The sequence below is a fragment of the Austrofundulus limnaeus genome, unplaced genomic scaffold (genome assembly GCF_001266775.1).
Source record: "Austrofundulus limnaeus strain Quisiro unplaced genomic scaffold, Austrofundulus_limnaeus-1.0 Scaffold137, whole genome shotgun sequence".
In the NCBI taxonomy this organism is placed as follows: Eukaryota; Metazoa; Chordata; class Actinopteri; order Cyprinodontiformes; family Rivulidae; genus Austrofundulus; species Austrofundulus limnaeus.
In genome coordinates, this window is record NW_013952539.1 from 221,268 (window position 1) to 234,358 (window position 13,091).

The 13,091-nt window shown below is 38.3% G+C and overlaps 1 protein-coding gene across 1 annotated transcript in view; it reads left to right on the forward strand.

Annotated features, from left to right (window-relative positions):
• Positions 1-2,553: 2,553 nt before the first annotated feature.
• The window catches only part of ric1 (RIC1 homolog, RAB6A GEF complex partner 1), a gene marked incomplete at its 5' end in the record, with an annotated part of 40,847 nt that continues 30,309 nt past the window's right edge, over positions 2,554-13,091 (forward strand). The window contains 2 exon segments of the mRNA XM_014015997.1: positions 2,554-2,802; positions 9,823-9,930. Of these exon segments, the coding sequence (XP_013871451.1) occupies positions 2,662-2,802; positions 9,823-9,930 (249 nt within the window).

Here is a 13,091-nt window from a genome sequence, read left to right on the forward strand (position 1 = left end):
CCCTTCTGAAGCTGCTGCCCCCGCGACCCGACCCCGGATAGGCGGAAGAAAATGGATGGATGGATGGATGGATACTTTTTTTTGTTTGTTTAGAGTTTCCTTTGACTGTTCTAGATCAGTGTTTTTCAACCCTGGTCCTACTGTCACACTGTCCTGCATGTTTTAGATGTTCCCCTGCTTCAAGCCAGCTGATTTCAGTTGGTAACTGATTAGCAGGCTTTTGATGAACTGCAATCATCTGAATCAGGTGAGTGAAAGCAGGGAGACCTCTAAAACAGGACAGTGTGCCTTGAGGACCAGGATTGAAAAACACAGATAAACATCATTAATTTTAGTCTGTGGTCCAACTTTTTCTTTCTGTTTTTATGCCACTGTAATATATTTCTTTTTTATGTTTTTTTTTTCATGTAAAGTTCTTTGAATTGACTTGTTGCTAAAATTCAATTCAATTCAGAAATACTTCATTGTTTCCAGAGGGAAATTAGATGTTGTAACTCATTTAACTAAAGACGTATTGTAGATGTTGATGGCTGTGGACATGAAAGATCTTCTGTAGTGGTCTGTATTACAATGTAATTGAAGAAGCCTCTGACTGAAGACACTGTTTTTCTATGACAGTCTGATGAAGAGGATGGTCAGGGTTGTCCAAAATGTTCTTGATTTTATGTAAAATCCTTCTTTGCACCATCATCTCCAGAGATTCCACAGTAGTCCCCAGAACAGAACCAGCCTTCTTTATCAGGTTGTTTAGCCTTTTTATGCCCCTGACTCTGATGCTGCTGCCCCAACAGATGACAGCAGAAGAGACGATGCTCTCAACAACAGACTTATAGAAGGTCTGCGGCATCTTGCTGCAGACATTGAAGCTTCCTTAAGAATTACAGTCTGCTCTGTTCTTTTTTGTAGACTGCTTCACTGTTGAGTCTCCAGTCCAGTCGGCTGTCCAGATGAACACCGAGGTATTTACATTCCTCGACCACCTCCACTTCTTCTCCCATGATGGAAGCAGGATTTGATTTAACATTATTTCTCCTGAAATCTACAATCATCTTCTTTGTTTTGTTCACATTCAAGATGAGATGATTGTTCCCACACCATGTCACAAAGCGGTCCACCAGCTCTCTGTGCTCAGCTTTCTATCCATCTCTAAAACACCCAACAACTGCAGAGTCATCTGAGTATTTCTGTAGATGACAGCAGTCTGACTTGTGCTGAAGTCTGCAGTGAACAGTGTGAAAAGGAATGGTGAGAGTACAGTACCCTGTGGTGCTCCTGACCACCCGGTTAGACACACAGTCCTTCAGTCTCACAAACTGTGGTCTGTTTGTCAGGTAGTCTTTGATCCAAGTGATTGTTGAGGCCTCCGTCTGAGTCTTCTGGAGTTTCAGACCAAGCAAATCAGGCTGAATTTTGTTAAAAGCACTGGAGAAATCAAAGAACATGATCCTCACAGTGCTGCCTGCTTTGTGCAGATGACAGTGGGTTTGTTGAGGCAGGCATATGTGCTATAAATGTGCTATAAACTTACCTTACCTTAATTATATAAGGCCAATTCCTGACAATTGTCATACCAAGAAGAAAGCTGAACATTTCTAAAGAAACACTAGCAAATGAATGAATGAATGAATGAATGAATGAATGAATGAATGAATGAATGAATGAATGAATGAATGAATGCGAAGGAGAATTTACCATTAACAAAAAGAGCAGTTTTAAAATTATGTTGATTATAATTCTTTATAAAATCTGAGGCCAGATAAGTGTAACATTCCCTTCTAATCTGAAATAGAAACATTACAAAATATATTCTTTGATGTATTTTTTTTCTCAAGTGAGACCTTTTAGAGTTAAATGCTTACAAATTTTCTCAACAATTCAATTCTGACTTGGCCTAATGTAAAATGTAGTTTTGTCACAGTGGGTTAATACGGAAGAGGATTAGGGCCACTGAAAAAATAAATAAATAAAAAATAATTCTGACTTTTTTCTCAGAATTCTGACTTTAATCTCTTTAATTCTTTATATAAACTCGAGGTGGGAAGGCACAATGGAAACAAGCAGCCAATGTTTGTGGATGCATTTTATTTGACCAGTAGGTGTCAGCAGCGAGCTATTTTGCTTTTTTTTCGCAGCATTTCACATAACAGAGCGGTGACGTCAGATGTCAACACGTCCTTTCAGGCCAATCAGCGTTAAGTCAGATTGACTCTTGTAAAAATGGCTTCGCTGAGGCACAGAGAAGTGAAAACTGGGCTCCTAGCCGTTAACAAACCCCGAAAAAACTGACACGGTACCGGGATCGAGAGTTAATCAGTCTTCTTCGTCAGGCGCTGCTCGCCGTTTTATGGTGACGCTGCGGTTCTTGGTTGCTTGTTTTTGTTTTCGCTTACTCTGTGGTTCCCTTGAACCGCTCATTAGCTCAAGTTGTAAAACCAATGCTAGCCCAGGGGCTAGCCGCTTAGCCTCACCGGCTGCTTCGTTCGGGTTTGACGGCGTCTGCGTGTTTATAACCTGAGCTGTGCCCGCGCTGGGCTCAGTCACAGTTGTTCCAAGGAGAAAGAGCCGCTCATGAGTCGCCTGGATTAAAAAGGACAAACTGTTTGAGGAGGATCGGGCACTGCCGCACTGTTCGGAGTGTCGAGGAGAAGGGAGTTTGCCATCATGTATTTTCTAACCGGCTGGCCCCGGAGGCTGCTTTGTCCACTGAGGAGTGCAGAGGAGCCCTTCCACATCCAGCCCAGCTCCCAGAGGTTTTACTTCGCCCTGTTGTCAGAGACGCAACTCAGCATCTGGTTCAGTCGAGTAAGTTGTGGGGAAATGATGGGTTCTGGGGTAAAAACAGTGCTACCACAAGTGCTGCTTTAACTTCAATTTAAACCTCTCTTCACCAACTAAATCTAGTGGTTTATCTCACTGCAGCACGACAGTCTGAAGTTATTATTTTAATTAAAATATAAATAAATAGCAGTGAAGGTGTTGGCTCAGGGTGCCACCTATACACCTGTCACATGAATGGAAAGGTAACTTCTGTACTCGTCATCAGATATGTTTGTACGCCTGCGCAGAATGAAACCTGGTCATCGTCCATTGATTTATTTAAAAAAAAAATTTTTTTTTAGTCCACGGGTGTCCAATCCAAATATTGAATCACCTCTTTAAGTTCTACAAAAGCCTATTTAATCATCTCAAACCAGGTGTATTGGAGCAGAGAAACCTCTAAATCAGTGGTTCCCAAACTTTTTATCTTCTGACCCACAAAATACCTTGTGACCCCAAATATTATTGGTCTGAGTACACAAACTTCATTAATAACTCTAAAAACACAGACTTTTTGACAATCTAAACAGCTTGTACACAAATATAAATTCTTATCTGTACTTATTTTGTGTTTTTGTGTAATTATAAGGAAAATATTACAGCAGCAATTATTTTATTACCCTTTAAATTGATTTCTGGAGATTATCCAAGGTGCTTCATGACCCATAATTGGGTCCCAAGCCCAACTTTGGGAACCAAAGTGCAGTGGTTCCCAAACTTTTCAGCTTTTGACCCACAAAATAACAGTAGCAGAGACCTGTGCTTACAACTATTTTTGGATGATAAACATTTGTATCAGGTCAACAAAACATGGGCATAGTAACAATATATTTTATACCACATTTATCCATTTTAAATACACTAACCTCACTCATTTGTAACAACTAAGGCAAAAAGGTAATTAACTCAGAAAATCTTTTCAGGACCCCACCTTGATGTTTCGGGACCCCACTTTGGGTCCCGACCCCAACTTTGGGAAACACTGCTCTAAATCATACAGGATAGTGTCCCTCGAGGACCAGGACTGGACACTGTTGTTTGTCACAAAGTTCTGCTGCCTTCTCTTTAATTTTAGTTTTTATATCACTGGTAGCAAGTAAGGTAAAGCTTCTCAGTTGGAATGTTTACTTTTGCGTGTGACATTGACACATGTATGGCCATGTTCAAAGTTCATATTATGACCAGCATTGATTCTCCTATAGTTCTAAAAAAAAAAAAGCCAGTGCTGCTTCTCAGAACATGTTGAGGGAAGTTTAGTCAACAATTCAACCTTGAGTGCAGAAAGTCAACCATTTAAATAGCAGAAGTTGTATTTGTTTAAATACTTAGGCATTTATTAATGAATGTATAACATAATTATGTATAGTGTTGTGTTTTTGTCCCTTTAGTTCAAAAACATTTTTTTCTTCTTGTGGAAGTAAGTGGGTTGAAGAAAACTGGAGTCTGATAATGTAAAATGATTATATAACAGGGTTGTATTTTAGAGTAGTTTCTCCTCTGGTGAAATGTTATGTTTCTAATAACATTTCACAGTTTTAATGTCTGTTTGAATTGTCATTATCTGCAATAAACTACCGTCTTCCCGCGCTACCGTAGTTCTCCACTCTGAGCGGAGCATCCACCCATCAGACTGTGTTAGAGTCAGATCTCTGCAGGGATGCTGGCACAAAGAGTCTCCCGTTGCTTCACCCATTACTGCTTTTCCACAAATATGTCAGCCACATGTAGCTCAAGCAGAGGAAAGCCATTTTCACAGCACTTGCATCATATCGTTGGTAAGAGCTGTGGTTGCGTTACAGCACATGCAAGCCAGTTGGCTCTATCTTTGTCAGCTCAGAGACTTCAGCCCCCCCCCCCCCATTCCATTTCCACGTCTTATTAACACGATGCACATCAGCCTCACTGTAAATGTGTTCTGTGAAAAAGGCTTTACTACGTCACTGATTAGAGGTCACCCAACAGTGATGCTACATGTTTTTCATGTTATATAATAGTTTGATTTAAAGTTAAAAAAATCCATTAAAACAAAATAGTTTCAGATTTTTAGAGTGATTCAGGTTACTAAGTATGGATACGAATTAAGCTTTTTCAAAATAAAAGGTTCTTTAGTTTAAATAAGTCTGTTGTGCTATTTCCCTCATAGAGGAAATGAGTCAGAAAGGCTGGATATGGGAAGGTACGACTAATAATGTCATATTTAGGGAACTAAAAAAACAAGTAAAACATTTTCCTGATATAATATTCATAACAACAATGGCTCAATCAGTCGTTTGTTCTACAGCTGATAGCTAAATGTACCCACTGCTCCAGTGCATGCCTGTCCATTAATGCAGCTGCAGCAGACCTGTTCCATGTGGAAAGTGATGCATATATATGTTAATAGGCCTGACCACCAATATGTTACGGAAAAAGCACCGAGGGGGTAATTAAGGCGTGACAGGGTCCCCTCAAGATGCTGTTGTTTTAGTGCATGTCTAAAAGCAGCTTAAATACTGTTGTTTATCCAAGAGATGGATGCCCTACTAAACTTTTATTCCGTGAGCTTTGCAGATAATAAACATGTCCAAGAAAACCAGGTAAAGACTAGAATAAGTTGCAGAAGAAACACCTAACATAAGAAAACAAACTGTGATTCTGCTCAGTTCAGGAGGGAGCAGCATCTGCCGCTGTTGCCTTGAAACTCCAAACAGCAATGCATGCTATGAGCATTTTTAATTATGTTCTCCGATCCTCATTTGTGTAGAGAATTTCCTTTTAGCGTTATAAAGAGACGTGATTTTTGTCTTGATAGCTTCGCACATCGTTTACACCAACCCTCGTCTGTGTATTATTGAGATGCAGCAACAATGGATTGAAGGTCACTGCTAATTTCCTCAGCTGCAGACAGGATGTGGCAATATTTTGTTTCCTTTCTTTATTAGGAGCTCTGCCTGCCTACAAGTACCAACGAGGAATGTGAAAAGATACAGCGGGTAAAATAAGTATGGAACACGTCACCATTTTTCTCAGTAAATATATTACTAGAGGTGCTAAGGACATGAAATTTTCACCAGATGTCGGTAACAACCCAAGTGATCCATACATACAAAGAAATCAAACCATAAATGTCCAGARATKAAGTTAYTTGTAATAATRTGGAATGGCACAGGGAAAAAGTATTGAACACATGAAGAAAGGGAGGTGTAAAAAGGCATGGAAAGCCAAGACACCAGCTGAACTCTCTCAGTAATTAGAAAGCAAGCCTGCCCCTTGTCAGTGCAAGTTAATATCAGCTGGTTCAGTCCCAAATGATGGCCAGGTATCACACAAGAACCATTGGTAAAAGTAAAGAGCTCTCTCAAGACCTTCACAACCTTATTGTTGCAAAGCATAATGATGGCATCGGTTACAGAAGAATGTCTAAACTTCTGAAGGTTCCAGTGAGCACTGTTGGGGCCATAATTCAGAAGTGGAAAGGACATTATTTCACCATAAACCGACCACGACCAGGTGCTCCTCACAAGATTTCTGACAGAGGAGTGAAAAGAATTATCAGAAGAGTTGTCCAAGAGCCAAGGACCCCTTGTGGAGAGCTTCAGAAACACCTGGAATTATCAGGTACGTTTGTTTCAAAGAAAACAATAAGTAATGCACTGAAYCACCATGGCCTGTATGCACGCTCACCACGCAAGACTCCACTGCTGAAGAAACAGCATGTTGAAGCTCCTTTAAAGTTTGCTGCACAACGTTTAGACAAGCCTGTGTAATACTGGGAGAATATAGTCTGGTCAGATGAGACCAACATTGAACTGTTTGGATGCCAGAATACACATCATGTTTGGAGGTCAAATGGCACTGCACATCAGCCCAAAAACATCATACCAACAGTGAAGTTTGGAGGTGGGAACATCATGGTGTGGGGCTGTTTTTCAGCATATGGTACTGGCAAACTTCAAATAATTGAAGGAAGGATGAATGGAAAAATGTACAGAGATATTCTTGATAAAAATCTGCTTCCCTCTACCAGGATGATGAAGATGAAACGTGGCTGGACATTTCAGCAAGACAATGAGCCCAAACACAAAGCCAAGGAAACTCTCAGTTGGTTTCAGAGAAAGAAACTAAAGCTGCTGGAATGGCCCAGCCAATCACCTGACCTGAATCCAACAGAAAATCTATGGAAAGAACTAAAGATCAGAGTTCATAGAAGAGGTCCACGAAACCTTCAAGATTTGAAGACTGTTTGTGTGGAAGAATGGGCCAAAATCACACCTGAGCAATGCATGCCACTAGTTTCTCCATACAGGAGGCGTCTTGAAGCTGTCATTGACAACAAAGGCTTTTGTACAAAGTATTAGATAAATTTCACTAAGTGTGTTCAATACGTTTTCCCTGTGCCATTCCACATTATTACAAATAACTTCATTTCTGGACATTTATGGTTTGATTTCTTTATATGTATGGATCACTTGGGTTGTTACCAACATCTGGTGAAAATTTCATGTCATTAGCACCTCTAGTAATAAATTTACTGAGAAAAATGGTGACGTGTTCAATACTTATTTTACCCCCTGTAAATGTCTGACTGTGAATGTGTTGATTGGAGCTGTGTTTTCCTCCTAACATGCACCTTTTCACATCTGTTATTCCCATAAATCTCTGAACCTTTTAACCCCAACAAAGAAAGACTTAATGACTTCTTCTGTCCACAGTCCTGTGAAGAAACCAGACAGCGAAGCATCCCTTATGTTGCTGTTTCAAAGCTTTAAAAAGCAGAGAGGGAGTGGTTTTCGTTTTTACAGTCAGCTGCATTATCAATTATTAATTCAGTGAAACAGACACTGCAGGACAGAAACTGTTAAAACCTCGTCTCTAATTACAGTGACTAAAGGTATCGTTAGGTCTAGAGTTACTGAAAGGGTTCCTGACTTTGGTTACCTGTCCAACACGTACTGCCCTGGTTTTTCCTATTGTGGCTAATCAGAATTTTTTTGCTTTTTCCATGAATGTTACACTGGAGTTCTACCTATGTGAACTCTGCAGCCATAAAACAGGACAAAACCATACAATAACTGAAGGGCTGGGAATCTTTAAAAAAAGCTCTTCTTCTCTTCAACAACTAATTCATATTTGTTGATGTATTAGTTGTACCTATACATAAAGACACAATAATGGCAATATAATCTCAGAAGTTTGTTTTACAGGTTTGGCTGCATTCAAGCTTTACAGTCAAGTTTTTCTTTAAATAAATTAGTCACTAGAACTTCGGCAAAAAAAATGTTTGTAGGCATATTTATCTAATTAGTACACTGTAAATAAATTTATAAATCATCACTTAGAGGTAATATAAATATGGTTCTATTGCTGCATTTTTATTTTATTTTTTGCAGTTTGATGTCTTTATAAAATTATCACAAATCTATGTGATCCTTACTCAACCTCACAATTTCTTTGCTTGTATAGATGCTGCACAACAAATGTGATGAAATAACTATATTTAATAGCAAAACATGCTATTATGGCATTTCATTCAGCAAATAGTAACTGCTTTTGCTTTTAGAAAATAAAAATGACTAAGACTCTTTGTCATAAATAAGTAAGGCATAAGAAATACGTACTAAAATTTTTTAAAGACATGGGATGTTCCTCGCACTGTGGCAAAATGTCTTGTGCAGCATATTAGTACAAACTCAAATTTGTTCAGAACTCAAACAGAATTCACAATAAAGAATGTAAATTTATAATAAATATTTAGTTGTAATTTGGTGATAAACTCAATCAATCTTTGCTTATTGGGTCATTTTAGTTAGTGATGCAAGGCACAAAATTTCACAACTAGCTTTAGCATTTTTTGCTATTCCTTTATATTAATGGTGCTTTTATAACAATGTTATTAATGTTCTTTAAATAAGTTATTCATGAGTTTATATAAATGTCCTAAATGCTTTAGGACATTGTTTATACAGTGAAGCAGGCTCACCATTAAGGGTGTCCTGATCCGATATCCGTATCAAATATCGGTCCGATATTAGCCAAAAAATGAATATCAGATTATATCGGTCTGCATCTAAAATCTCCAATATTAACACTTCGATACAATCAGTCTATCCAATAGTCCATTCAGGATTTCTATCCAGCAGTGCTTGGATCGAGCATAAATAGCTTTAGTGAATAGTTATTTTACATTTTAAAAGTACATTTTGTTTTTATTGGATTTATTGAAGTAATCTTTCAGGATCTTCTATTTTATTATTTTTTATTGTCTTTAATTGTACAATATTATTTTGTTTAAGTTAGGAAAATATGTAACCCATTAGATTATAATAAGTGGGACCAGTCCTTCTCATACCTATTGTAGTTGACTGTTGTTTACTGTTTGACCTGACCAAGACTTTTTAAGATTCCACACTACAAAAAAAGTAATAAAATATGTAGGATTCGTTCTGATACCGTATCGGGTCGATATCGGTATCCACCAATATTCAAGGCTGCAATATTGGTATCGTAAGTGAAAAAGTTGTATTGGGGCACCCTTACTCACCTTATAGAAAAACATAACTTAATGGTTTATTAAGTGTTTCCAGATCGATTTCTAATTGCATTAATAAACATTATTATTAGCCCTTTTTGAAGAGTGCCTGTGTTTTAAACTGGTTCATGTTTTTAATAGTGTTTTTTATTATTTTATTTGACATTTTGGTTCTCAGTTGCTCTCAGGGTGTAGGAAATGACAGTACGAACAATGTGTACTCTGTTACATTGCCATGGTCCCGTCCAAGGTCCCCTTCCAAAAATACATAAAAATCCATCTTACAGTTTTGCTGCCTTTTGTAGAAACTAATAATAAAGCCACATTTTGTGTTTCCACCACAGATACTTTACATCCTCAAACTGTTTCTCCTGGAGCTCTTATAGGTTTTAATAAAATGGTGAACTGCTCATGGCACAAAGCGTTCAACTGGCTGTAATTTGTGGAATTCTTGGAAGTGCTCATTTTCTTTTCCGTATCCCTTTTTCTTGACACAGCCCAGTGTTTTGATAGTCAGCTACATTGAGTCTGCGAAGGCGGCGACCCAGTTTGGCTTTTACCAGAGGGCAGAATGGAAACCAGACGACTCCATGGTGGCTGTGGCTGTAAGTGCACCGCTTCATTCTATTTCCCGTTTTTGTGTTTGCTGTCGCAAACATTCAAGTCAGTGTTTTATTTATACTGATCAACATTTCCATTAGCATCTGTTTGTGCCTTGTTAGAGTGGTAAATGATTGGATCTTTTCAAGTTTGAGTGTGGTCATTTTAAAAGGGGTAATAAACCAACAAGCACTGTAAATACTGTCGGCCAGTGGAAAAAAAGGTAATGACTATGACACATCCATACAGGCACAATCAGTGCAATAAAATGAAAAAGGCAGCATAACAAGCTGCCTTTGTAAGGTGTTAGGAAACAGAAGGACTCTTTCATTTTCACTCCTTTTACCCTCCTTCTCTGTTTATCTGTTGCTCGCTCACTCTAATGGTGTTCATTTACTTTACGACTTTCTGGCCACATTAATTCATTACTCACATACATTCAGGTATTGGGTTCATTTTTCATTTATCTGTCACATAGAGCAGGGTTCGTGGGGTCTCTATGATATTTAAAAGCTCAGAAGCATTTTTTTTCTTCTGGCTGTACTTCACAGCAGAGTATGTAGGACAAAAAATACAAAAGGTGGGATAATATTGAAGTTTAAGTAAAATTAAAGTGTTCTGCAAAAATATATATAAGTTAAGTTTTTAAGGTAGCTGACCAAAAGAAGCCATCTCAGGAGGTGCTTGAATGCTTTGGTTAGGCTTTTTTTTTCTTATCTGCAGCTATTTTTACACTTTGTCCTCTGTTGATCTTTGTGCTTTCTGATTGATTCAGTCTCAAACAGAAACAGTAGTTTGCTTTTAAACAAATCAGTCAGTGGTTTGTCAGTCACAAGGGTTTCAATTTCAGTTTGGTCAAAGTAGACGGAGAACTTTGGTGACATAAGCTAGTTTAAGGGACTTTAAGGGACTTCAACCTATTTTGTTTGTGTGTCTGTGCACATGTATTTGTTACCTTGTGGGGACCACTTGGTTCAAGCTAAGGGTCAGAGTTGGGCTATAGAAATTAATAGAAAATGAATGGAAGTCAAGGCAAAGTCTTTCTGAGGATTGAACAAAGGTTCTCAAATTGGGGTTCCAGGACCCCCAGGAGTCTGCAAGCTGTATCTTGGGGGTCCTCAAAAAATTTCAGTAAATTGTTAATTTGGTTTTTATTTAAAAAATATGCATATGGGGAACAATGCACTAGTAAATCAAACACACAAACCAAATAAAAATATACTATTACCATGGAATTCAGGGGTTAAAATGACAGCATGGGGTTTATTGAGGGTGGTGGTGGTGGTGGTGGTGGTGGTGATGGGGGTGGGGGTGTCCCTGGAAAATTTTCCCCTTGTAAGGAGTCCCCCCAGACACAAAATGTTTGAGAACCCATGGGATCGAAGAACATGGACCCATTGTGTGTGTGTGTGTGTGTGTGTGTGTGTGTGTGTGTGTGTGTGTGTGTGTGTGTGTTACCAAAACATCTTATGAAGAGTTGGACAATTTTGATCAAAACTTGCAGAAAGTAATTGCTGGATGTACGGCTCCAGTTCTTTTACTTTCAGCTTGATTCAAGATGGCTGCCATGGATAACTGACCTACCAAAAAAAAATACAAAAATATTTATTAGGTTGTCACTTGATGTAAAGTTGGTCTAGTTGTAGTTGCTACTTATCTCCAATAGTGCAAGAGATTGCGCAAGATTGTTTACATTTAAATTTGAGTACTAAATATAGTAAAGTCTGGGGAATTGTTTTCATGTAGAGCATACGTTGCTTTATTTAAAAAACTTTGAGCCCCTCTTTGAGCAGAGGATTATTTTCGACTGACAGATTGAGATGGTGCATAAAAATGTGTTACCAAGTGCCAGTGTTAACCAGAACATGTATTGCTTTGGCATTTGAAAAGCTGCAGTTTGACATGGGTGGAAATCTTCTCCTCTTATTACTACCGTCTTCAGTTGAACTCTCTGCTACAAGGATATTTAAGGAAGTGTTCAGGCAACTATCTGCAGATGACTCATTCAGATGATCAACAACACGAAGGACAGAGCAGTGGCAGATCGCCTAATTGAGGAAGTTAAGGTTCACTGGAATCATTAGAATCTGCATCTGAAATTACTTGCATTGTTTTTGCATGCTTCTGCCTTCAAGGAGCCGTAGACTTTAACTGGAGCAGAATTAAAAGTTAATTTATGTTCTTTAAGCTCTCCTGCCTTTACAATTTACAAGTCATCACGGGATCATTACTTGGTGTTCAAAAGGCAAAAAACACTTATATGCTATGTTATTAGCTGTCAAGATGGATTTCTTTTTTAACCTGGAAGTCTTTTAATGCCCAATTTTATATTTAACTACTACATGACCATATTCTTTTTAATGCCCGATCATTGTCAAATAATTCAAAATGTTTCAAAACAGCAAAAAGTATTCACTTGATAGATAGATAGACAGATATTCACTTGATAATCTGGAGCTGATGCTCACCAGTTTTTGTTTTGCTTTGATTTTTTTCCACTTCTCTATTCTCCTATATTTACTCTGACCTTTTTCCTTGAAAAAAATGCTATGAATGTGTCTGAAGAAGCGGTGAGTCTTTCTGACTTATGCATGCCTCGTTTCAACACATAAAGGAACAGGTAAAGTAGTTCAAAATATCAGGATTCACTTAATATTCACACCCTTGATAAAATGTATCAGTTTAGACCAGAGATTCTTAACCCATTGGCCCCACGAGCGCCCCCTTGAGGGCCTCAAAAGAACAGCAGTTTTTAACTTTGGGCCGCAGATGGCTGTGGGACCGCATTGATTATGAAAAAGGTGCAATACACTTTATCACCACTAGTAGCAGTAATGCACCACTCAGTTGTTTATCAACTTAGTTAATATGTAGAATAAGAACCTTAGAAACCTGCTGAGAATGGAAACTTATTTTAAATTAAAAGTAGAAGGCAAAAATGAAGGAAACTCATTAAAAAACATCAAAGTTTGTCACTAATATGCAGCTTCTGTTTTTACCATGCAATATTTTAAAAGTTCAAAACATTACCAAATACAGTTGCAGATACAACTACACTCACCGGCCACTTTATTAGTTACACCACGCTAGTAACGGGTTGGACCCCCTTTTGCCTTCAGAACTGCCTCAATTCTTCGTGGCATAGATTCAACAAGGTGCTGGAAGC